The sequence below is a fragment of the Enhydra lutris genome, unplaced genomic scaffold, assembly GCF_002288905.1.
Source record: "Enhydra lutris kenyoni isolate GAN:26980312 unplaced genomic scaffold, ASM228890v2 scaffoldscaffold94, whole genome shotgun sequence".
Lineage (NCBI taxonomy): Eukaryota > Metazoa > Chordata > Mammalia > Carnivora > Mustelidae > Enhydra > Enhydra lutris.
Genome location: NW_019154178.1, coordinates 2,639,343 through 2,664,032, shown reverse-complemented (window position 1 = coordinate 2,664,032; position 24,690 = coordinate 2,639,343). Strand labels below are relative to the sequence as shown.

Below are 24,690 nucleotides of genomic sequence, written 5' to 3'. Positions count from 1 at the left end.
CACAGCGCTCCGAACCCCGCGGGGTGGGCGGCAGGACGGCCCCGGGCCACGCTCCCCCCGCCCCCACCCGGCCGCGCGTCCCTAGGTCCCGTCGTCCGTCCGTCGGGGCCGCACCGCCCCCCGCGAGCGTGCGTGACGTGCCCCCGCGGCGTGACGCAGCGCGGCGTCCGACGGGAGGAGCGCAGGGGCGGGGCGGCGGAAGTCGGCGTCTGCGGCGAGGAGAGAGACGAGGACTGGGCCCCGCCCCAGCCCGGCCCCGCCCCTGGTCGTGGGCGGAAGTGACGACAGCGGCCGCGGAGGTCACTTCCTGCTAGGGTGGATGAGGAGGAGCTGGAGACGCAGCGGAGGAGACCGGAGCGAAGACGGGCCGCGCCGGGCAGAGGTGAGTCCCGGCCTCGTCGCCGGGCCGACCCTGGGCCTCGCGGGCTGCGTCCCCGGGGCCGGGCCGCCTACCGGCCTGGCCGGGCCGCCGGCGGCGCGGGGGCGAGCAGGCCCCCTGTGTGTGAGGGGCGGCCGGGACCCGGGGCGCGTTCGTGCGGTGGCTTCGCGGGGCCCCGGGGCGAGGCCGGCCCGGCCGGAGGCAGGACGGAGGGAGGCTCCGGGGACCGGGACTCCGGGCAGCTCGCCGCCGCGGGGCAGCCGCAGCGCCGGCCTCGGCCAGCCTTGTCCTCCCGGGAGCGGCCGCGAGCTGGGGAAGGACGAGGGCCCGGGGGGTTGCAGACTCGAGACGAGCGACCTCGCGGTGAATCTGTGGGCGGCGTGGACAGGCGCCTGCGGGCTCCTGCGAGGGGCGACCGGGGAGCCGGCGTGCGGGAGGAGGCTTCCTGGTCGAGTCCTTGCCGCGGCGGGGTCGGACCCCCGAGTCGTGCGCTTGGAGGGCGCTCCTGCGGCAGGACGGAGGCCCGGCTTTCCGACCGAGCCGTCCGGGACCCGGAGTCCGGGCGGCCTCCTGGGGGAGGGAGCGGCGTTTCCCTGCCCGGTTGTCGCGGAGATGGGGGCAGCGGCGGAGGAAGCTGCTGCCTCGGCGCCGGGTGATTGTGTCTTGTGTGTGTGACTGCGCGTGTGTTTGCGTCTGTTTTCTCCTTGCTCGGGGGTGTTTGTGTCGTCCTCATCGTTTCACAGACTCGCGGGTTATCTTCGTGGGGGCGGGGAAGCTCCAAGGATCCGGAGGAATCCGAGGTTAGATGAAATTTCCGAGATTAGGAATTTGCCGCCACCCCACCCCGAGGCCACCGAGGCTCCTGCATTCCGCCCCGGAGCGCTCTTGCTAATGTGGGTGCAGGGCCTGTCATCCGCCCTGGGGGACGCAGAGCCGGGAGCGGCCCTCTCCGCCCGCCTCTCCCTCAGGCAGCTTCACCCTTCCCTCGGTTTTGTTGAAGGGTGGCGGGATCCATGGCTGCCTGCTGCTGCGCACGGGGTTTAGGGAGGAACTGAGTCCGGACGGCGCGTTCAGACCGCAGCAGGACTCCCTGCGCCTTTTGAACGGAGGTTCTCAGAAGTGCTCGCCTGCCTTCTTCCCGTCAGGGGAGAAAGTGTAAAAATACTTCAGAGTGATGAGAGTAACTGCGTGTGTGTGTTTACTTCCTGTGTCCCGCGGTGTTTCTCGAGGAGGAGGGGGTTCGTGTCTGGGAGGAGTTTTCCTTCCCCCGTAATTCGGCAAAGTGAATCAAAATCAGATGCTTTCTGGAGTTGCGGTCAGACGGACTTGGGTTTTTCTACTCTTTTAAAACTGGTACATCTGGGTGGACTCAGGCCCGTGTGTCTTGGCATCGGGGTCTGTCTAGTAATAGAAGGAAAACTGCCGGCTTGAGTGGCCGCCTTTGGGACCCGCTCACTGCGCCTGCCTTCCCCGCATCTGAACGGCTGGTCAGGAGGAGGCAAGCGAAGCCTGAGGACAGCGTTTGCGCTTTGTGGTTTGAAGTCAGGTGAGAGATAATGACGGCCTCTGCCGCTGGTGACCGGAGGACCATCATTCGGGGGCTTGGGGTCAGCAGTCTGGAGGTGGCATATTTGAAAGGAAGAGGATTACATAAGGAAGGGGAGACACGGAAAGGAAGTTTGGGGAAAGGCTCTGCCGGAGACCTTGGGAGGAGGATAAACAAATAGTACCTAGAGTAACTGGTGCGTGTCTCTCAGCAGGAGGCAAGATGAAAGCCGGCTGTAGCGTCGCGGAGAAGCCCGGAGGAGGTGGAGGTGAGCACCAGCGAATCATCTCTGAGTTCCTGGAATGTCCCTCGGGGCTTCCTTTTCTCTGTGCTCGGGCTCTGTTCACTAGTGTCCGACCCGGACCAGACAGCCTCTTGCCCTGGCGGATGCTGCCCGCCCAGCTGTAGGCTGGTGTCTTAGGACGTATGTCAGCGTGTCTGGCCACCACACCTTCATCCCAGGCCTTAGCGCCTCCTCCCTGTGACAGACACGGTTCCACCCTCAGGGACAAGGGACAAGGGGTTTTCAGCTCTGTTTCCCTAAAACGTTAGTGCGTTAGTGCGTCTTTCCTGTTTGTTTCTTTTGGAACGTTCCTGCCCCTGCCCTCGGGAAAGTAGGTGTGAGATTTAGGAACGCAGGAAAGAGCAAGAGGCTGGCGCACCTGGGTGCTGGGGTCCCGTGCCAGCAGCGCGGAGGGTCGCCACAGGAAGGGTGACGTGTCCCTGCTTTTCTCCCCTGTGGTGGTCAGCCGCGGCTGACCGAAGGGGTGTCTGTGGCACGTCTGCACAGCACTCTCCAGATTCGGAGCATCGGAATATGAGGCCGGGGATACGGATGCGTCTGAACCTAACTCCTGACTCCCCGCACCTTGCCCTTTTCACATTAAAGGGTATCAGTTTCCCGACTGGGCCTACAAGACCGAGTCGTCCCCGGGCTCCCGGCAGATCCAGCTGTGGCACTTCATCCTGGAGCTGCTGCAGAAGGAGGAGTTCCGCCATGTCATCGCCTGGCAGCAGGGAGAGTACGGGGAGTTCGTCATCAAGGACCCCGACGAGGTGGCCCGCCTCTGGGGCCGCAGGAAGTGCAAGCCCCAGATGAACTACGACAAGCTGAGCCGGGCCCTCCGGTGAGGGACAGGATTCCCAGAGCAGTGCTGTTAACAGATGGGAGGGAGACTATAGCTGGGTGGATGTTGGATGAAAAGGGCACCAGGCAGTAAGAGACGCACCATCTCCGTGAATCACGTGTGGCTTTGAAGTGGGAGTCGAGGAGCTGCTGAATCCCAGTGGCACAGGCCCCGGAGGAGAGGAGGCATATCTTTGGTTCTCTGTAGGAGGGAATTCCAGCGCGGTTGGCACTGGGTCCTGACAGACAACCGATTCTGCTCTGTAGTGGGCGAGCGTGTGTGGTGAAACGCGGATTGGAGCGCATTTGTAATCCAGAAGATTAGTTGAGGCTTCCCTGTGGGAAGTGTGTTAGAATTTCTCTTCCGGCTCTCCTGGAAGAAAGTGGGAAAGCAAAGCAAGCAGAGCGCACAGGAGAGGGCTCCCCGAACGGCCCCGACCTTGCGGTTCGGGACCCACGCCTGTGAGCGGGGTTGTCCGTCCGCAGGTTGCTCTGACACGTCTAAAGTTTGGCCACTTGAGCTTCTCTCAGGTTCTTAATTTTCCCCTTGCCAGTTTTTACATTGCATAACCTCTTCGCCCTCAAGGGGCCAGAAGGCCGTGCGTAAGCGGTGCTACCGAGGAGATGCCTGGCCGGAGGCTGCGGGGCTGCCCCAGTCCCCTGCCTCTCTTCCTTCTTAGTGACCTTGAATGTCGGAGCTGGGCAGCCGCTGTGCTGGGGCCTCTCTCGCATCTTTGTGAAAGTGAAGCCGGCCAGGCTGCCTGCTGTCCTCCCCGTCGGGGTGCGTGGTTGTCGGACCTGCTGCCGCAAAACGGTCATGGGCTTCTTCATCTGCACTTCGTGCTCAGCCTCCACACTGGCCAGTTCAGGTCTCCCAAGAGACTTGTCTGCCCCCACCTGGGCTGGGCAGTGCCATACAGGGGAACAGGAAGGAAATGGACCGTGGAACTGAAACTGTAGTGTGACAGAGGGAAAGGTGGTTGGGACTGGGATAGCTGTTCAGGATCTTAAAGTGAGGTTGCCTTGGTAAAGCTCCACCCGAGGACTTAGAGCTTCCTTTGAAAATCGAGTAAGTCTCCCAGCCCTGACCCGAAGGCCAGGCTGCGTGAGAACGATAGTGATGTTTCCATGTCACGCCTAGAGCTGGAACTGTTGATCAGTGGTTACCTGTGTGTGCCAGAAATTGTCAGTAGGTGGAAGATCGAGTGACGCCTCTTCCTGTGTTTGCAGATACTATTACAACAAGAGGATCCTTCACAAAACAAAAGGGAAAAGGTTTACGTATAAATTTAACTTCAACAAGCTGGTGATGCCCAACTACCCATTCATCAACATTCGGTCGAGTGGTAAGAAGCAAACTCTTTCCGTTTGATATTCCGAGTTGATAAAAAAGTTTAAAAGCCCAGGTCTAAGACCTGGCATGTTAAAGGATTTTTAGAAAGACTGGAGTCGTGTGGATGGGCCCCACGGTCTTCCCCACAGTCTTGCCCTGGTTTCTCTGTTTGTCCTGTGCGGGGAGTGACAGGCTCTGCTGGATCGAGAGAGATTTGTTGAGATGTTTATTGGTTCTCTTTCGTGCATATTATCTGTGTCTCCCAGATACTCCTCTGTTGTCTTTAGGATATACGTTCCATAGGTTCATGCTCAGTCCTTCAGTCTAGAACTCAGTGTTAACGCCCTGCCCCGCGGCTCTTTCGTAGACGAGAACCGGTTTCTACAAGCACTTCCGATTTTCTATGAAACTACCAAGCTCTCCCTTATCAAGTGAATATCATCAAAACCACAGCATCCTTAATCACAGAAGGGGAGGTCTGTGTTTGCAGTGAGAAGCAGTGTCTTTGATCTGCACCAGCACCTCAGAGAGTAAGATCCGGGGTTACTTGACCTTCTTTGCTCTCAAGTGCAGCAAGGCTTCCCGTCTGGGCTGCACGCGCGTAGCTCTCCATCGCAGCTCCTCACGTAGCTCTCCCTCACAGCTCCTCGCGGGGCTTCAGGGCAGCCTCTGTCCAGTCTCTCCGAAGGGGCTTGGTTGGTTTCATTTCAGAGTCAAGACCTCTCCCTCCCTAGGAAAGTAGATGGTGTTTAACTAAGTTTCTGACCCGTCCGTCAGTACTCCGTGGCCATGTGTGTTGAAGCCAAGAAAGCTGATTGTGCTGCAGTAGCCTGACTTCTCAGAGAAGAGTCGGAAGAAACTTGAAAAATCGGAGCAGGGTGTGGCTGAGACTGTACTGCTGAGATCCACTGCAGATAGGTCACTAACTACACACAACAAGTTAGGGCAGTTCGGGCTTGATGCTGCTATCGGTACAGTTCCATCTCATCTCTCCTGTAGCCACGCCCTCCTGTCCCTGGGGCATGTGTTAAAAAAAAAAAAAGTGGTATTGGAATGCATCTCTCTAATTACAACCTGTTTTCTTTCCTGGTGCCTGAGAAAGAGGTGTTAGGAAATCAGACCTATTGTAGCCACTGGAATCCTGTTTCCTCTAGTTTTCACTCTTGCCCCTTTCCTATGTAGTACCTAGAGGAATTGGGACTCTACGTGGATATACCAGCAGTTCTGAGAACGTGCTGGTGTTCCATACCATTCACCCCTACTCCCCACCAGAAAGGGCTTCGTTGGTTTTGTTATTATGTCTTTGACCCATTTTTGTCTATTGAAAATCCGGAAGTCCGGCTCTTGGGCAGCCTGGAACAGGGCACACCCACCAGCCCTTGGGAGTAATGTGCCCTTCCAGGATGAGAAAATCTGGATCCTCACTCTGGGAAGACTCTGGTCTTCTAGCCTAACGGCAATGGCCTACCACAGCCTCATCTCCCTGAAAGCAGTGGGACCAGCATTGATCCTTAACAAAGCTCGAGACCCTAGTGGAATGAAGTCATAGGCAAGGGAGAGCCGTGTGCGTTTCATTTAGGTACGTACTTGGTTGGTTACGTCCTGGGTCCTGGGTATAGATAACGCCGGAGAGCGGGAGTCATTGGCTCATAAAGAAATTTACCCAGAGGGGCCAAATGTTCCAGATTCAACTTTTACGGTGACAGGAAAGGTGACGTTTACTGAGCGTTTGTTTCACGGATGTACTTTTGCTTGGTGTTTCTGTGAGCGACCACCTTTAACTCTCCTGGCCTGCTGTAAGCGTGTATCTCAATACTCACATTTTACAAATGAGAAAATTACGGAGAACAGCGAAGTCCAAGACGAACACGGGTAGGTGGAGTACAGTTACCTGCTGAGCGGCTTCTTGGGAAACCGTTCCTGAGAGACAGAGCGAGAAATCCAGCGTGGGCTGAACGGTCCTGCGTTCTCGCCCGGACTGGGACTTCATCCTAAAAACAAAAAGAGAAGATGATGGAGGAGGTCTTTCTCTCGAGGAACTTGAGAACTAGCAGGAGAGATGAGATAGGTGAGCTCGAGCGCACTTCAGAGCAGCCGTGTACAGTGTAGCGAGCTCTCTAGGCGCCGAGCTGTGTGGACTCCAAGGTCAGCGAGGTCCGGTCTGGGGGGCGGTGGTACCTGCCCAGATGACCCAGAGGTCTGGAGTAAGAAGCAAAGTGAGCGCTCTCCCTCCCTCCCCACATCGACGACCTCACCTCTTACAGTGCAGGGCAGAATGCTTGATATTTGGATGGTGCGGGAGTACTTCTGCATACAGTATGTCGTCGTTACTCCTGAAAGCTATAAAATAATTATTCTGTTCTTTTGAACGTTTATTGTCCTTCATAAGAAGCTGTGGGAACATCCAGAGGAAACGAGGAACAGACCCCAGCTGGCAGGGCAGAACGGGTTCAGGAGCCCTCACTCTGTGCCTCCCTACCCCCACCCTGGTGGGGTATTTCTTTCTTTTGGAAGACTTTAAACCCATAGAAAAATGGGGAAAAACAGAACTGTGAGCACCCGTGTGTCCTCTCTAGATTCACTAATGATCGACACTGTTGCCACATACGTTTTTCCTCTTACACGTACTTTTTAAGTTATTTTGAGGTTAAGTTACAGACATGGTGACATTTGTCCCCTGGGTACTTCGCGTATCCCCTAGGTACAGGACATTCTCCTCCATGACCCCAGTAACGTTAATACACCTGGGAAATTGAACACGACGCTACGATTCTTGTCTCCTATATGGTGCATATTCCAAAAGTATGTGCCTTTTACAGTGTTTGTTTTTAAAGTGTAATTATTGTGTAATAAAAAATTACTTGTCTTAACAAATACCTGACATGCACTTTGCCGTGTGCCATACTGTTCCCTTTAAGTTTTCATAACGTGAGGATTCGTCCTGTCGCTGTCCCTCTTACAGATAAGGAAACGGAGGCACAAAAAAGTAAGCAAGCGCTCCAGAGTCCCACAGCTAAGAAACGGTAGAGCAGGGTCTGAACCTAGGCAAGGGTCTTGTTACTTCCATTTTGCCAAAGGGGGTCAAAAGCCATGTGGTCACGTGCCACGAAACGAGGTGCAGGAGCTGCGATTCTCCCCCGGTGCTTCTGCTCGGCCGCTCCCGGCTCCCAGTGGCTCCTTGAAGGTCGTCTGCCTCCAGAGCAGTTACTCAGAGCTGTGGGCGCAGGAAGCTTACTTGTCAAACAAAGCCTTGGATCTGTTGTCTCCGCATACCCCATGTGACAGTGGGGCGGCTGCACTGGGTCCGAGGCGAGGGTCCCGGGCGCCCCCGCCAGCATCGCTCCTCGGTCACACCTTCCCTAAGTTCGTGTGGAACGTGCCGTGTGTTCTCTGCTCTTCTTGCACACGTACAGCGTACCTTACCCTGCGTAAAGAAGGGAGGACCCTCCGGTTTAAAAAGAAACAAAAGTAAATCGTTCGGGAGACAGGTCCTTCTCTCTGGCCTCTCGCCCCAACCGCGTTGTACTCCTGTAGTCCTTCAGCACACACGGAAAGTGGTTTTTTGCTTTTCAGTAGATGAGCTCTTGACATACATCCAGACCCAAATGAATCAAACAGTAGCTAGAATTTTAGCTGCGGTAGTAGGCCGGAGGAGAGAGACTTTGGGCCTGGGACCTTCTTGATTCCAGTCATATTACATGCAGGGTCAGGCACCAGCATTTCCTGATTGAAGGATCGGGTCATTGGCTTTAGGGGACAAAGAGCAGTTTCTGTGGAACTTCAGTTTGGGAAGTGCCGCTCGGGCAGTGTCACTCAGTCGCATGTGCCTTGGAAGCCACGATGTCCCCGACAGCCAAACCCAGGGTCCCGGCCGAGGATGGCCCGTTACTCAGAAACGGAGGGAGGCAGCTGATGGGGGCACTTCCCAGTCACACCAGGCTTCACGCTCTGTTTTGTTTCTTCTTCTGGGTCACGGTACCCTCGCTGGGGTTTCCTTATTTTTCCTTCTCCCTTATCTCTGCCCCAGAGTGTAAAAAGTCCTCGTGACATCACTTACGGAAGGGGCTCTGAGGCCTCTGGTGGCACACACCTTTCTCAGGCCTTGTTCAGAGAAGGACCTTTTGGGGGAGTGGAGAACCTGTGGGCCTCTGAATCTGACGTGTTTAGCGTGGTGTCGGTTTCTGCTTTGAGGCGAGTTCCAGTTTTAGCAGGCTGACCCGGGAGAGGGCCCGGGGGTGGGGGGTGGTCCTGTACGTCCCCCAGCCTGCTGGGGGCCTGAGCGGCAGCACAAGCACAATAGGAGTGGAGGTCGCTGCGTAGAATGCGTTAGAGAAAAACACATTCAGAGAGGTGGAGAAGTACTTGAATCCCTGTGGTGATTTTATATCGGAAATGGTAAGAAGTCTTCCATGAGAACTCATCCTAACGAACATACGGCCTTTCCTTTCTTAATCTGCTTTTGTTCTTAAATCTGGTCTTGCCCGATCCATCTGTGTGAGGTCCAGAGTCTTTGGGCTTCTGATGCATCGCTTTCCGCGCGCATCGTTTCCAGTGTGTGTGTTTGGTTTGCTTCTTGCTTGATAGATAAAACCAAAACTATGAAAATAAAAGGAGACTGTTCAGCGAGCTGAGAACTGCCGCAGGGACCTGCGCGCAGTGCTTAGAGCTGGAGGAGGGAAGGCTCCCGTGCCCGCCCGGCCGCTGCTTCAGCTGAGGCGCGCCGAGCCCCAATTAGGTGTTAACCATGAGCCGCTTTACGTCTCGTTGTGAACAGTAGGAGGTCCCCACCTTCGTGGAATCGATGTTCTCGAGTCCCGATGAACAATAAATGTTTGTCTCAGGCAGTAAAGGGTGAAGACAGGGTTGGCAAGGGCTAGGGAGGGATGGCAGCCGGCTCAAGTCGCGGAAGCTGAGCTGTGCTCCCGGGAAGACGGGGAGCAGAGGGAGTCGGCGCGGCTGGAGTGTTGGCTTCCTGTCGCAACAAGATGGAAACATCTGGGGCTCACGTAGCATGAGTGACCGCGCTGACAGTGCGCGACCAGTCCTCTAAAGCGGCCTTTGTCTTCTCCACCATCACAGGTGTGGTTCCCCAGAGTGCGCCACCAGTGCCAACCGCCTCTTCCCGGTTCCATTTCCCACCTCTGGACCCCCATTCTCCACCGAGTGACGTGCAGCCGGGCCGGTTCTCCGCGAGCTCCCTCGCTGCTTCTGGCCAGGAGTCGAGCAATGGCGCAGATAGAAAGGGGGAGCTTCCGGAGCTGGAGGACAGCTCAGCCGCCGACTGGCGCCGGGGCGTGGATCTCCTATCCTCCCGGAGCGCCATCGCAGGAGGGCTCGGCCATCAGAAACGCAAGCCTGACATCATGCTTCCTCTGTTCAGCAGGCCTGGGGTGTACCCTGACCCGCACAGTCCCTTCGCGGTCTCTCCACTCCCGGGCCGCGGAGGTGTTCTGAACGTCCCCATCTCACCGGCCCTCTCCCTGACTCCCACCATCTTCTCCTACAGCCCGTCGCCCGGCCTCAGCCCCTTCACCAGCAGCAGCTGCTTCTCCTTCAACCCCGAAGAGATGAAGCGCTACCTGCACTCTCAGGCCTGCTCTGTGTTCAACTACCATCTGAGTCCCCGGACCTTTCCCCGCTACCCAGGACTCATGGTCCCGCCGCTGCAGTGCCAGACGCATCCCGAGGAGTCAGCCCAGTTCTCCATCAAGCTGCAGCCGCCTCCCGCCGGGCGGAAGAACCGGGAGAGGGCGGAGAGCAGTGAGCCGTCCGGCCCCGGCACCGCGCCCGCCACGGCTCCTGTCCCCCCAAGAATTAAGGTGGAGCCGGCCTCCGACAAGGATCCCGAGAGTCTCCGGCCGTCGGGGCGAGAGGAGGAGCGCTTCCGCGAGGAGGGCGCTGTGCCGAGCAGGACCACAGAGGAGGAGAAGGGCACCGTCTTTGCCCGCCCGGCCGCGCCAGTCTGGCCGCCCGGCCCCGCGAGCAGCCCGAGTGCAGAAGCCCTAGAGGTGACTGACGACAGCGAGGACAGGCCTGGCAGAGAGCCCGGCGCGCCTGAGAAGAAGGAAGACGCCCTCATGCCCCCCAAGCTCCGGCTGAAGCGGCGCTGGAACGGCGCCCCCGGAGCCCGAGAGCCGAGCAAGAGCGGCAGGGTCCTCTGGAGCGGGCCGGGGCCCCGGGGCCTGGCCACAGCCGCCGCCGACGCCTAGGACTGGAAGCGGCTCGGGAGCGGTTTCTCCCGTCAGCAGACGCACACGTGGATTCATGTAGCGAGAGGTCAGGGCTGGGGGGAGGGAGGGAGGGAATTAGACTGGTTTGATCCTTGTAGGGGCATAGACTTGTATTTTCATGTCTGGGGCATGGGATGGGTGTCTTCTGTTGTAAATTAGGGGGGACGTGAGCACCCTCTTTCCTGGTGAGCAGCACCCGGGAAGGCTGGTGAACTGAAAGGAGGAAGCACCTTTGCTTCCCAGGGAGGAAGCTTCTTACACTTTCTGTCGGACTCCCAGGGGGCCGAGGTGCCCTTGGTCCCGTTGCAGTTCAGGTTCCAGACGTCTTTCTTTTCTATTGTATGTATCTCTGAAAAGCCATTAATGAATTTCTTTTGCTCGGAGAGAGAGGGAGAAGGGAGTAGGGCGCGGCGGGCAGGCTGAGCAGCGAGAGACCATTACACCAAGTGTGTCGCCTGAAATGCTTCCGTGTAGTTCCTTTGGGGGGAGGAGTAAGGTAATCTCAGTCTTGCTGGGACAGGGGGATGTTCCGATGTTGCTCTTTTTTTCTTTCTTCCTTTGTTGTTGTTTGGCGTTTTTTCCCTTTCCTTCTCAGAAAACCAGCTGCAGGAAGCAGGAGCCGCGGCGCCGGCCCCGGGGGCTGGGAGGGCCGTGGCGGCGGCGTGGGGGGCGGGCCGCTGGGCTGTGGGCCCCTGGCACGCGCCCCTCCTTCACCTGCTAAGAAGCCATGAGGACTCGTAAGCTCTCGTTCAGGGAAGAAAGAAGAGGGCGTGAGGAAGTAACCCGATGCCTTTAAAAACAAAACACAAAAATGGTCTTCGTTTTTCCTTTTCCATTGTGGGTTCGGGGAGCCAGACCGCAGCGACTGAGTGCGTCCACCGAGCGGCCTGACCCTGGAGATGTCTGCGCTGCGTCTGGGTCTCTGACCGGGTCCTAAGTGAAGCCTTAACAGTGAACACACTTTCGTCACGTGCTGCGGGTGTGTCAGCGTAAACCTGTAAAGGGGACGGACAACTCTTAAGACAACCAGGGATGTTGAGACGTGGTGACCTGTGGACTTGGGGTTCGGTGGTCCCCCTTGACTTCAGGGGGCCGGGGAGCAGAAGGGCGGGATGGCGGGAGCTCGGGGCCGAGGGAACCCCGAAGCGCAGAAGGTAGCTGGGGTGCAAGGGGATGTTTGTCGAGGCTGAAGGCGGAGTGGACAGAGAGACACGGAAGGTAGCCAGACGCCAGAGCCTGGTGGGAGTGAAGGAGCCGCGTCTGTCCCGCGGTGGTGCCGTCCCCGCCACGCCCACTTCCCTAGATTGTTCTCATCCTCACGATCCACTCGATGGCACGGCAGACCAGTGCACAGGCAGGAGCGGTTTCTCCGTGGGAACGCCCCTCCCGTCCGCTCGAAGGACCAGGAAGGTGGCGCTCTTGCCTGAAGCAGAAGGGGCGGCCCGGGGGCAGAGAAGCCATGGCCGCTCGCCTGTGCGCGCACGTGACCGCGCTGATGGTGCATGACCCGTCCGCACGTGCAGTCACGTGCACGTGGAGGTGGTGCCACGGCCACTCACGTCTGCCTGGAGTCAAGGAGAGGGGAGAGGGGAGGGCTGTGTGGCCCACGGAGGCTAGAAGCAGGCCCGGGGCCGCCGTCTAAGGACTGGAGAGACCGCAGCTCCGCCTTAGCCTAAGTAGACCCTGTACCCTGAGCAGCGTTCGGGGTTGTCTGTGAACGGGGTTGGGGACTTTCTGAAAGGAGCCCACGCGTGCGGGGCGGGAAGCGGTCAGCCAGGGAGTGGGTTGACAGGTGGCTCGGGACGACGCGAGTCCGTCGTGCTGTTGTCTGGCCAGCGTCGTCCTTGTTCAGTCCGATTCCAAATAGTGACTTGTCTCTCCCGGGGGAAGGGACCGGGAGCGCGGTCTCGCACCAACTCGGGCTTTGGTCGGGCTGCAGAGGGCTCCCTGTTCAGGCTCCTTTTGGTTGGTTACGTTTTTGCCCATTTCTCTCTCTGCACCTCTTACCTCGGATGGGAAAGCAAGCCCGGGCGGGTGCGGGACGGCTCTCTGCTGGGCGTTGCCCCGTCTAACCAGGAGGCTGGCTGGCTCCCCGCTCTGTCCGCGAGAGCACAGGGCCGGCACGTGTCGGTACGAACTCAGGAATAGAAACTCGAGGCCTTTAAAATAAGAGGGAGAGAAATCCGCAGGCGGGCCTGGAACCCCTGGAACCCAAGTGCCGGAACTAACTGCTAGATGCTGCTTGTGTTGGAACAGAAAGTCCCTGCTTTTAACTTGAAAAACCACACTCGAAAAATGTTCAACTCCATGAAAAATGTTTTCCGGCTTTAAGGAATTGGTTGGTGTTTTACTGTTTCCTCTGACTGGCCTTCCGCAGCGAGTCACTGGTTGATGTGCACCGCACGCCGGGGCCGGGGCCGGGGCTGGGGGTCCTCCCGCCGCCAGACGTGGGCTTGCTCGGGAAGGGGACCGGGGATGTGGAAGTCATCGGCACTTCCTGGGGTAAAGGGGTCGCGGGTACTTTCTCACCTGCCGGACCCGCTCCTGACAGCACCTGTCGCCAGTCGGGCGCAAAGCCAGGCCTTCCTCGCGTGCGTTTCATCACTGTCCGGCAGCAGAAGGGAAAGGGGGGCTGAGACCAGACCATTTTCTCCCCCAAGTGTTTCCGAGTTTCGCTGTGCCAAACGTGTAAAACTTTGCAGATATAAATCTTGAAATTTCATTAAGAACTTGTTCACGGAAACAGTTTGCTTTTACCGTAGGAGAAAACGGATCTCTTGAGAACATCCACTGCTGAGCTCCTTTTTTTTTTTAGGGACGGCTGGGGTGTCCCGTAAGCGACTCCCCAGGTCCCTTCACCCCAGTCTTCAGGCTGCACTGCATTAAGCCGGCTCGCCAGCTCGCGCGGGGACGCGCTGCGCCCCGGTCCTCCGTGGGCCGCGAGGCGTTCGGAAGCATTAAATCACAGTCGAGTACACCACTTCTCACCAAGCGGGTAGTCGGTTGGCTGTTTGTCCCTCGTTTTTTATTTATTCCGTGATTATGTTTGTACTTCTTGTTTTGTAAAGAGTAATGGAACGTTTTAATTTTGCTTAAACATTTTTTCGATCCAGTCTTTCAAGAACTGTTCTGTTTTTCACTTTGGGGGTGGGGAGAGTTATCAGTTCATTTGTTTTGAATGCCTGGGCGTTGTTTGAGTCATAAAATGGTGAGGCACGGATTTGTGAGTGAGACCTTCGTGTGTGACCGGGACGTCGCGAGTTGCCCGTGGCAGCGGAGGGAAGTGTGTACGTGTACATAGGTGTACGTAACCGACTCCATCGTGCAGTGCCTTTTAGACGTCCCACTTTCTATACAGTCTTCAGATTTTCGCATATATATTATATATATATATATGATGTAATGTTATAGAGATGTATGTATAATATACATATTTTTTCCAGGGGTATCTGATAGCTCTGTATTTTGTTATGGAAGTTGAAAGAAAAAAGTATTTTACCTCAGAGATTAAAGTTAAATAAAAAAATACTTTTAAGTAACGTCTGCAGGGCGTTGGTGGTGTTGACCTGCTGCGCCAGGGCCGTCCTGTCCGAGAACTTGCCGAGCCCGTGCCCACCCACCCCACCCACTTCGTCCTGTCGCACAGGGAGGAGGCAGGTCTGATGGCTTCCGGGGACTGTCTTATCCTGGCGTTACCGGCCCCTGCCAGAAAAGGGACAGCTGAAGCCAGGGACACCGGTGTGCAGGGGAAATTTCTACCTCAAGATTGTCCCGAGGATGAAGAGTGCATGGCACAGGGGCATCCACCTGGCCGGGTGGGTGGGACACACGGCTCTTGACCTCAGGGTGGAGTTCAAGCCCTGCATTGGGCATAGAGCTTAGTTTAGAATTAAAATTTAAAAAAAAAAAAAAAAAAAAAAAAAAGCTTGACAAAACCAGACCCAGCAGGCCACGCTTTGTCTGGTTCTGTTGATAGGAAATGCCCAGAATAGGCAAGTCTGCTGAGACGGAGCCAAGGCTGGCGGTGGCCAAGGTGAGCGGGGCTGTCGACCCACATGTCTTTGGAGGGATGGCAGTGTAGTGCAGCTCGTGCCGGCCGTCGCACGACTCGAACGTCACAGAAACCACTGAGTCACGGTTGCTCCGAAAGGGCGAATTCCGCAGTGTGTGAACTACATCTCCGTGAAGGGGGTTTTGTGGAGCACGTGACAAGCCAGTACTAGGGAAGCCGGTGGGGGACGGGAATCTGGAGGGAACAGCAGGGATCTTGCTAGGATGCTGAGCGTCCCACGTCGCCTGCAAAGGATGGTGCCAGGCTGAGTCCCCTCATTTCACCCCGAAGGTCCCCACGTGTGTAGAATCCTAGCCGCGTGTTAAGTTTGACTCCTCTCGAAGGGGCCTATGAGTTTGGGTAGGCTCGGATCCCTGAGGGGCAAGGCTGGAGAGGCAAGCTAGGACAGGTCATGAGAGGTCTTAGGAGATGCGTGGGGAGGCCACATTTCACTTGGCTAGCAGTGGCTGTCCCCGGTGTTTTCCAGAAGTTTACCATTCTACCAGCCGGTGAGGAGCGTGGCGATCGGGGCCCTGGGGAACCACCCCGCCTGTCAAGATCGGGGCTCGGGAACCAGTGAAGTGACTGGTGGAGCCCCGGACCCCCCAAGGCGAGCTGGGAGTGAGCTCGGAAGCAGACCCTGTTGCCGGACCGCCTCCCACCGCTGGAAGCAGAAGCAGGCAGCTGGGTTAGGGACACAGCCCGGTGCAGGTTAGCGACGAGGCCCCAAGCGTCCGGTTCTGCCACCCTGTGCTGAGCGTTCAGCTCGCAGAATTGTGTGCAGGTGGTGGCGGCAGGAGAGGGGAGGGGAGCGGCAGAAGAGGGGAGGGGAGGGCGGGCCTCAGCCCTCAGGCACCTGGGTGGGGACTGGGGCCTTCGCCTTGGCTCCGGGTTACCTCCCTGTCGCACAGTCTGCGCTAGACATGGGCAGTGACCCCGCACCGGGCTGCCTGGTGTCCACAGGTTCCACCTCATGATGGCCGGCCGAGGCAGGGACGGTGCAGCCCCATGTTACCGAGGGGACGCTGAGTCACAGCTGGTAACTGCTATGACCGTGGTCCACCACTCTGCCTGAGGGCCTTTCAGGCCTGCCGACCCCTGGTCTGTCCCGCTGCCCACAGCACCCTCCCTCCAAACCCCCTGCCTGGCCAGTTACACCGTCCCTTCCTTCCCCGGACCCCTGAGGGCTCTGCTGCTGTGCACGGACCTCCGCGCCACCGGCGCTCTGTGCACTGGCCGCTCACCGGACGGTCAGGAAGCCGAGCGCCGAAGCCTCCGGACGCCGGACAGACGTTTGTTGGACGCATGGGGGGGGGCTTGGTTGTTGGGGTAGGGGACGCAGGCTTGGAACTGGACAGGCAAAGGGGCGAGGGAGCAGCGGCAGTGCAGGCTACACGGTGTCTTTGTGGCGAGCTTCCAGGCCGCAGATAGGTGCCACCTGCTGAAGGCACTGAGCCCCCACCACAGCGCCTGGGTCCACTCTCGGGGACAGCGCGCCGGCGCCTACCCTCCCACACTCCATCTGCACGCTCAGCCTCCCTCCCTGCCAACCTGCCCGCCAGCCCAGTGCGTCCAGTGTTGATGTTCTCACTCAGAATGGGGACCGGAGAAGTGAGCCAACGCCCGTCCCGCTCGGGCTGTGCCCTGATACCCCCCGGGGTCTTTCCCTTGCTGCCTCTTGCCAGGATCGCCCCACATGTGCCAGCTTCACTCGCCTGCCTCCAGACCTGCAAAAAAAAAGTGTTTTAAGGATGTATGCAGACGCCTGTGTGGTTTAGTCCATGAGGCGTCCGCCTCGGGCTCAGGTCATGATCCTTCATGATCCGGGAGCCCCGGGATCCAGTCCCGTAATGGGCTCCCTGCTCAGCAGGGAGCCTGCTTCTCCCTCTGCCAGCACCCCGCCACCCCACTCATGCTCCCTCTCTCTCCCTTTCTCCCTCTCTCTCAATTAAATAAAAATCTTTTTAAAAAATAAAGGGGCACCTGGGTGGCTCAGTGGGTTATGCCTCTGCCTTCGGCTCAGGTCGTGATCTCAAGGTCCTGGATCGAGTCCCACATCGGGCTCTCTGCTCAGCAGGGAGCCTGCTTCCCCTTCTTTCTCTACCTGCTGCTCTGCCTACTTGTGATCTCTACCCATCAAATAAATAAATAAAATCTTTAAAAATAATAATAATAATTTAAAAATAAAGGGTGTGCGAGAAGGCCGCTGAAAAGCCGGAAGAAGACCTCCTGTCTAGACAGCCCCCAACCCCACACTCCTCCCTAGTCACGCTCCTGTGCCCTGCCCTGCCCGCAACTGGGTGTGCTGACGCCCTGAGGGAGGGAGATAGGCCAGGCTGGCCTTGCTCCCGCGGTCCCGCCCCCGCCATGGTGCTGGCGGGGGAACAACCTCTCTGTGCCTCGACTTCCCTACTTTATGGGACTGTTGTGGGGATTAAATATGCACACAAAGCGCTTCGTACTCAAAATCATTTTTGTAAAGATTTATTTATTTGTGAGAGAGACCGCACGCGCTTGCACAAGCAGGGGGAGGGGCAGAGGGGCAGGAGCCCAGCACGGCCGGCGATCACCGCCGGAGCCACGATCAAGAGTCGCACGCTCCGCCGACTGAGCTGCCCAGGGGCCCCTCAAAATCATTTTTTAAAAGTTTTACTTTTAAGTAATCTCCACACCCACCATGGGCTCAGACTCACAACCCCGAGATCAAGAGTCGCACGCTTCCCCGACTGTGCCAGCCGGGAGCCCCTCAGAATTATTTTTTCAGCGAAGTGACTGGATGTTTCTGTCAACTTCGTTCCCGTGCTCTGCTGGGCTCTGTGCCCTCACATCCCTCTTCGGCCCCTCTCAAGAGCACGGAGATGCTCAGATCCTGATTTACAGAGGAGAGAAGTGAGGCCCCAAGTGGGTGACCCGTCCAGGTGGCTCAAACAGGCCTCCCGACTCTGAATCCCATGCTTTCCCCCAGCATTGCCCTCGGGTCTCTGAGGCCAGGGTGACGACGCCTCCAAGAATCAGAAATGCAGAGTTGGGAGCAGGGGGCGCACCCCAGCCTTGGTGTCTCTCCGTCCAGTCTGGAGCCCGGGAGGGGAAGTGGCCTCTGCTGCAGGCCCCAGGAGGGGTCCTGAGCTCTGGCCAGAGCGGCTGCAGGGGCTGGGCTGCCTGCTGGCCGGGGAGGATCGCAGTAAAAGATCAGAGCCATCACCAGCGCCGATGAGCAGCCCCCCGGGGTCTCTGATCCCTGGGGCTCCGGGATCTGGGGGTGTGCTCAGACAACAACGGGGCGGCCTACAGCTCGAGCACCGGACGGAGCCTGGGAAGGGAAGGTCTAAGGCCAAGAAGCAGCAGGCCTCCGCCCCGTGGCACCGCTCCTCACCTCAGCCGGCAGCTGCTGGCCCAGCCCGACTTCAGTCCAAACCCTGGTCTCCAACAACCTTGGTCCCGGAGAGCTGAGGGCCACCAGGGCGGCCGCCTCTGGCCTCTCGCCCACGTCCTTCAGGGACCTCCCCGGAGAGAAGTGGGGAGGAGGAAGGACAGGGAAGGACCCCTCCCTCCCGGAGGCCAGTTCAGCCTTGCACTGAGGTTTGGGGAGGGGGGGGCAGGACCCTTCGTTCCCACGCGCCGTTAAGAATTCCTTACCGCCCCCCCCACGCCCCCGCCCCGTCCTCAGAGCCATGGAACCAGGCACTGGGGTGGGGAACCAGCCCAATCTGGTGTTTCAAGATGTGTCTTCTTTGTGGGACTTGTGTCCTCTTGACAACTGACAGGAAGGAGAGGGGAGGGGAGTCCGGCACCTGCGGTGTTGCTGTGTCTCGGGAATATCACAGGTGAGGAGTTCGTGTTTGCTCTCCCCTGGAGTGGTCTTCTGGGGGCCGCCCCACCGCCCCCGCAAACAGCCGAGGTACTTGAGCTCACTGACTTACTCCCCACTTGCCCTCTGCAGCGCACACCTGTTACTGTCCCCATTCTGCAGGTGAAGGAAAGGAAGGTCAAGGAAGTGAAGTGAATTGCTCAAGGTCAGCCCTGCTCGTGAGTCACCAAACCAGGACCCAGCCCGCGTTGTGTTTCTGACTCCAAGGTCCACGCCCCCCCGCCAGCACCTCCCTGCCTCTGGGCCGGCAGTGACACACAGGCCCTGGGACAGCCCCTGGACGGAAGGCAGGGGTTTCTGAGTGGCTGAAAAGAGGCCCCTGATTTCCCTAAGGGGATCTGGTGGGATCAGGACTTGAGAAACTGGACAGGGGGTAGGGGGGGCCTCCTGGAACAGCCTCAGCCACGCATGGGTCCTGCAGCCAGCGGGTCCCTGCCCTCCAGGGATTCACCCTTAGGGGACAGACAAGCCAACGTAATGCACGGAAATGCGAGGCAGCTGATGGCCCAGTGACAGGAGTCGCTCATGGATTCACCCCGTGCCACGCTCTGTCCTGGGGTTTCAAAGTCAAATTAAGACACTCCGTACACATCAGGAGCTCAGGTCCCACGGGGTAATCAAGAGGCCCTCCCCACGCCCACGCCGCCCCCTCACCGCCCCCCAGTGCCGGGGCCTGTCTCTTCATCCCCAGCACGTTCCTGGTCCGGGGAATTTTCAAGGCCGGCAGCTGGCGGGCAGGAGCTCAGGTGTTCCCACGCTCCCCCCTCTTCTGGAAAAAACCAGAGCCCTGAGTCCCTGTCTAACCTTGGGCAGTCCCCAGACGGGCTAGTGGGCTAGTGCCCTTCCCTGCCGGCACCTGCAGGCCACCTTTGGGGCCTCCGCCCAGCTCCCTGCCCCGGAGTGGGGCTCAGAGGGGAGTGCTCGGCCCTGGAGAGGTTAGGGTGTGTTTCCAGTGAGCGAGGCACTCTCCCTCCAGTCAGGTCTGACCACTGCAGACCTAGTTCTTGTCCTCAGAGAGCCCTAGCTGATGCCCCCAGGACACAGGCGGGCAGCTGGGCATGCAGCTGGCTTGGGCTGTGGCCCCCAGTGCGGGAGTAGGAGAAAGAGGGGATGGCATCAGGGGCAGCGGCCCAGAAGGACTGGTGAGGAGGCGTCAGCTTGGGAAGGGAGGAGAGGGAGGTGAGGGAGGGGATGAGGGGAGAGGGGGTGGGTGGTTGGCAGCCTAAGCCCAGGGCAGGGGTGGGGGGCACAGGGGGTCCTCTGTGGGGCCAGAGGCTGAGGCAGACGCAGAGATGAAGTCTCGAGCAGTGGGTGGGGGCTGCGGCAGGAATGGGCAGGAGCCCCCCACCTCCCGCCGCCTGCCCACGGTATTGATCTGCTAGATTACTCAATTTCACCCGTATTGATCAGGTAATTGCTTTATCTCGGGTCTCATTTGAGCTCTGCACTCTCCGGGCTTCCCTTCTCTCTCCTTGTTTCTTTTACCAGCCTGACGCGGAGCTCCTTAACACACAGCTTGTATAGATCGGAGTTTGGTTAGCCTGCCCTGGGTTGGTGTTTGGGGCGGGTGGTGGACGGGGACCAGCCCCCAAGCTCTCCGCTCTCAAGAAGCCCTCCCTGGCTCCAGCCAGAGAGTGGAAGTGTCTGCCCTCCTGGGCTCCAAGGCCCAGGGCAGAGCTGGGGAAGCAGATGCCCTGGGCCTTAGCTCGCACCACCTCGTCTCACCACCCCACCCCTGCCCCCCGACTGGGACCTCGAACTTGCTGCCCCCCAACCAGGCTTATGGGCGTCCCTCCACTAGCCCTTGCATCCTGTCTCCTCCCACCTCTTCAACTAGGGTCGCGCCCATCGGACCTGCCTCATGTGCCCCCCTTCCTACCTCTCCTGCTCTCCCCATCCTTGCCCCAACCCAGTCCCCCACCCCTGGAGCCCAGGCACAGAAGGGAGCTCACCCTCCCCAGGGGTCTGCAGCCTGAAAGGGGGAGAGATAGCCCCCCCAGGGAGCCCCCAGTCTGAGAAGCAACAGCTCATGGCTTCCTGGGCCCCCACCTGCAGGAAGACACAGAGCCATCTGAGGACCAGACAGGAAGACCCACACAAAAGACAAAAAGACAAGGCCCAGAGAGGAGCAAGCAGAGAAGGGTCCTGACCATCTTTCAGAACTCAGGTCACAGGCCAGTCGAGCAGAGGGGCAGGTGACCCTGAGATTATAATTTGCGAACGGTTCCCTGGACCCGGGGTCTGGGGTCTGTGGCCGAGGGAATGCACACCCGCAGCCACGTCTTCCTTCTAGCCCGCAGTCGGGGCTCCAGGTACCCCGGAGTCCCTGCCCAGGTGAACGGTCTACACCCCAGACACGCCCTCCACAGCAGGCGTGCGGAGAGTGGGTGCCTGTTCCTCCTCTTCCACAAGCACCTGCCCGTGTCCGGAGGGACGAGACTGCAAAAATTCTTAACATTGGAGCGGCTCTGTCTCCAGACCTTCTCCGGAGAACTCGGTTTATAAAACAGATCAAAGCCTTGGGTGACCTCTAAAGACAAGGAAATCTCCATGATCACTGGCACCACCCCTCAAACACCTCCAAGGTGCCAAAGGGCCGATGTCAGGGTGATTTGAACAGCGCAGCCTCGAGACAGAACAGCGGGGGACGTCTCTGGGCAGAGACTGGGGCCCCTCGGCCGGCTGGACCCCAGGACTGTCTGAGCAGAGACTTCTGCAGAAGGGAGATTTGCCGGCGCCTTTGCTCACCTGTGCAGCCTGGGCGGCAGCGGGAGGGAGAGGAGGGATGAGGGCCGAGGGTGGGAGCGGCCGGGGTCAGAAGGCGCCCTCTTGCCTCCACCCCAGAGAAGAGGTCAAGTTCAGGAGCAGGGGCAAAGGTACAGATTTAGTCAATGGAATTTCCTGGAGACCCCAGGCCGGCCTGGAGGTGAGGACTGGGAATTCCATGGGAAAGGCCGGCTTGGACCATCCTGGTGGAGTTGTGAGACCTGAAGACACTAGGAGCAGCCCAGCCTCCCGCCCCCCACGCCACCCGGGCCCACCGCCCCGGGCCGCCCAGCCCCCGCGAGGAGAGCAGGGCTTGCACACTCACACTGCACACTCACACCGCACACCTGCCTGCACACTCACACCGCACACTCACACTGCACACCCTCCTGCACACTCACACCGCACACTCACACTGCACACCCGCCTGCACACTCACGCCGCACACTCACACTGCACACACTGCACACTCACGCCGCACACACACTGCACACCCGCCTGCACACTCACACTGCACACCTGCCTGCACACTCACGCCGCGCACTCACCTGCACACCCGCCTGCACACTCGTGCTGCACACTCACACTGCACACCCGCCTGCACACTCACGCTGCACACCCGCCTGCACACTCACGCCGCACACTCACACCGCACACACACTGCACACCCGCCTGCACTCACACTGCACACTCACACCGCACACCCGCCAGCACACTCACGCCGCACACTCACACCGCACACCCGCCTGCACACTCACGCCGCACACTCACACCGCACACCCGCCTGCACACTCACACCGTACACTCGCCTGCACACTCACACTGCACACCCGCCTGCACACTCACGCCACACACTCACACCGCACACTCACACTGCACACCCGCCTGCACACTCACACTGCACACCCGCCTGCACACTCACGCCGCACACTCACACTGCACACCCGCCTGCACACTCACACTGCACACTCACACCGCACACTCACACCGCACACCCGCCTGCCGCACACTCACCTGCACACTCACACTGCACACCCGCCTGCACACTCACACTGCACACCCGCCTGCACACTCACACCGCACACTCACACCACACTCACGCCCACACTCACACCGCACACCCGCCTGCACACTCACACCGCACACCCGCCTGCACACTCACACCGCACACCCGCCTGCACACTCACGCCGCACACTCACGCCGCACACTCACACCGCACACTCACACCACACACCCGCCTGCACACTCACGCCGCACACTCACACCGCACACCCGCCTGCCCGTGACAGGCAGAGCAAGCAGGGTTGGGGGTGGGGTGGCGGCCCCCAGGGTCTGTCTGGGCGCCCACTACCGGCCCCCAACAAGCCAGCCTCACCACGCTCTGCCTGGGGTCCCGTGGCGCCCACCGCTCCCCCCCAACAGCGTGTCCAGGGCTCCGCCCTCTCCGAGCTCTGGGCAGGTGCCTGGTCCTGTGTCTCCTGCATCCCTCCTGCTGCTCCCACGGCTTTTCCCATCCTTTCCCAGTTCTTCCATTCCCATGCCTCGACACTCCCAGCTCCTCCATCTGGCCTCCACACCCCGCCTCTCTGCATACTCCCGCCCTTGGCTCTGGCCTCCTGCCGCCCAGGCCTGGAAGGAGCTGGAAGGACCGTCCTGGGGTGTGCGGGCCGTCCGTGTTGGTGCCAAAACTCCCACGTCTGGGCAAGCTCTCTGGCCCAGGCAAGGTGGGACCCTCAGGCCTCAGGCCCAGCTCAGGGGCCTGGAGCAGGGCAGGGTTTGGGTCCAAACACAAAGAGTTTGGATGGCATCTGCCTCGTGCACGAGAAGACCAAGATGGGTGCGCACACACGCACGCACAGCTGCACAGAGAGGCTCACCGGCAGGCTCAGAGCAAAGCAGGACCCGCGCCTCCAGCGGACACCCACGGAACCATGGACAGAGCCAGGCTCCCACACCCACGTGCGAACCCGCAGGGAGCCCCCAGAGACACACAGACACGCGCCCGCTGCCAGGCCCAGACAGCCACCCACACGGCCGCCACGCTCAGCCCCAGGAGCCAGGGCCACAACGACGCCTTCACCGGACCCGCAGGGGAACCGCTCAGCGCATTCCAGAGCTCTCCCTGTTCTGCACTGGAAGTAGGCTCGGGGTTTGGGAGGGGGGCCCCACTCCTCCCGGAGCCCCCCACCCCCCAGGGAGGACAAGGCGGACCCCCAAGCTGAGCGGCACCTCCCCGGAGCTCGGAGACGGCGGAGCCCGGGACACGCTAGAGGGGGGAGAGCGGTGGGCTCCACGGGACCCCAGGGAGAGCGTGGTGAGGCTGGCTTGTTGGGGGCAGGTAGAGGGCGCCCAGACAGGCCCTGTGGGGGCCGCCACCCCACACACCACAGAACCGGCTACACACATAAGCCCACCCTGCCAGCAACCCTTCCCAGGCTGGGGCCCCCACCCTGCCCTGGTGCCAGGGCTGGGGACGGATCTGGGCGCTGCCTCGCCAGAGAGGGGGTCAGGTGGGGGAAGCCCTGGCTCCCTCTCTTGGGGGCGACCGGCGGGGGTGAGGGCGTGTGAGTGAAATGGGTTTATTACTGGGAGTCTGTTGCCTGGATTGGTATTGATCCCGCATGTCACCTTCCATTGCCACTAATGGGACATGAAGAGCCTCCAGCGACACCACAGCCATGGACTCCACGTCCGCACGCGCCGCCTCCCCTCCCCCACCCTGGTTTGGAGGCTGCTTCCCAGGTGCCTCAGCCTAGCCTGTGCCCGCCTCCTCTTCCTGTCCTCCCTCGGCCTCGGCCTCCACTCCTGAGGTCCCCAGTCCTCCTCCATAGTGGCCACCGGGGACCTGATCCCCCGTTATTCAGGGGTGTCCCTGCCCCTTGACCCCCTTATTCAAGCGTGTCCCCTCCCCCTGACCCCATTATTCAGGGGTGTCCCTGCCCCCTGACCCCCTTATTCAAGGGTGTCCCTTCCCCCTCATCCCCTTATTTAGGGGTGTCCCTGCCCCCTGACCCCATTATTCAGGGGTGTCCCTAGTCGTCTTCTCCCCGCTGAATCCAGTCACCACTGCCCCGGTTGGCCTAGCCCAGAGACCCGTCCCCTGCCCCACTCCACTGGCCACCAGGACCCAGGGCCGCATCCTGGCGGAGAGGGAGCAGAGGGCCCTTTTCCTCTCCTTCCTCCCGGTCCTCATGCCTGTGCCCCCACCCCCCGCACCCCGTGCAGCCCCATGAGCAGGCCCCCCCGGGTCCGAGCCTGCCCCGTGTCTCCCGGCCTGCCTGCTGTAAGTCAGGGGCTGCTGAGGCCCAAGTGAGGCCTGAGAGGGTCCATGCGAGGCGATGAGGCCTGGATCCGCAGTGTCACCCGGCACCCGTAGGCTGGTGCTGGGTG

The 24,690-nt window shown here is 59.6% G+C and overlaps 1 protein-coding gene across 1 annotated transcript; it reads left to right on the top strand.

Annotated features, from left to right (window-relative positions):
• The first annotated feature begins 343 nt into the window (after positions 1-343).
• LOC111138916 (ETS translocation variant 3) lies at positions 344-14,102 on the top strand. Its single transcript, XM_022490910.1, has 5 exons — positions 344-382; positions 2,140-2,193; positions 2,815-3,052; positions 4,282-4,397; positions 9,464-14,102. The coding sequence occupies exons 2-5, from the start codon at positions 2,148-2,150 to the stop codon at positions 10,591-10,593; spliced, it is 1,530 nt and encodes a 509-aa protein (XP_022346618.1). The 5' UTR covers positions 344-382; positions 2,140-2,147; the 3' UTR covers positions 10,594-14,102.
• The last annotated feature ends 10,588 nt before the right edge of the window (positions 14,103-24,690 follow it).

Excerpts from the sequence above, each read along its gene's own strand:
- LOC111138916 (XM_022490910.1), top strand. The coding sequence starts at position 2,148 with ATGAAAGCCGGCTGTAGCGTCGCGGAGAAGCCCGGAGGAGGTGGAG. Across the intron at positions 2,194-2,814 it reads GAAGCCCGGAGGAGGTGGAG|GGTATCAGTTTCCCGACTGG; the intron begins GTGAGCACCAGC and ends TTCACATTAAAG. Across the intron at positions 4,398-9,463 it reads CATCAACATTCGGTCGAGTG|GTGTGGTTCCCCAGAGTGCG; the intron begins GTAAGAAGCAAA and ends CCACCATCACAG.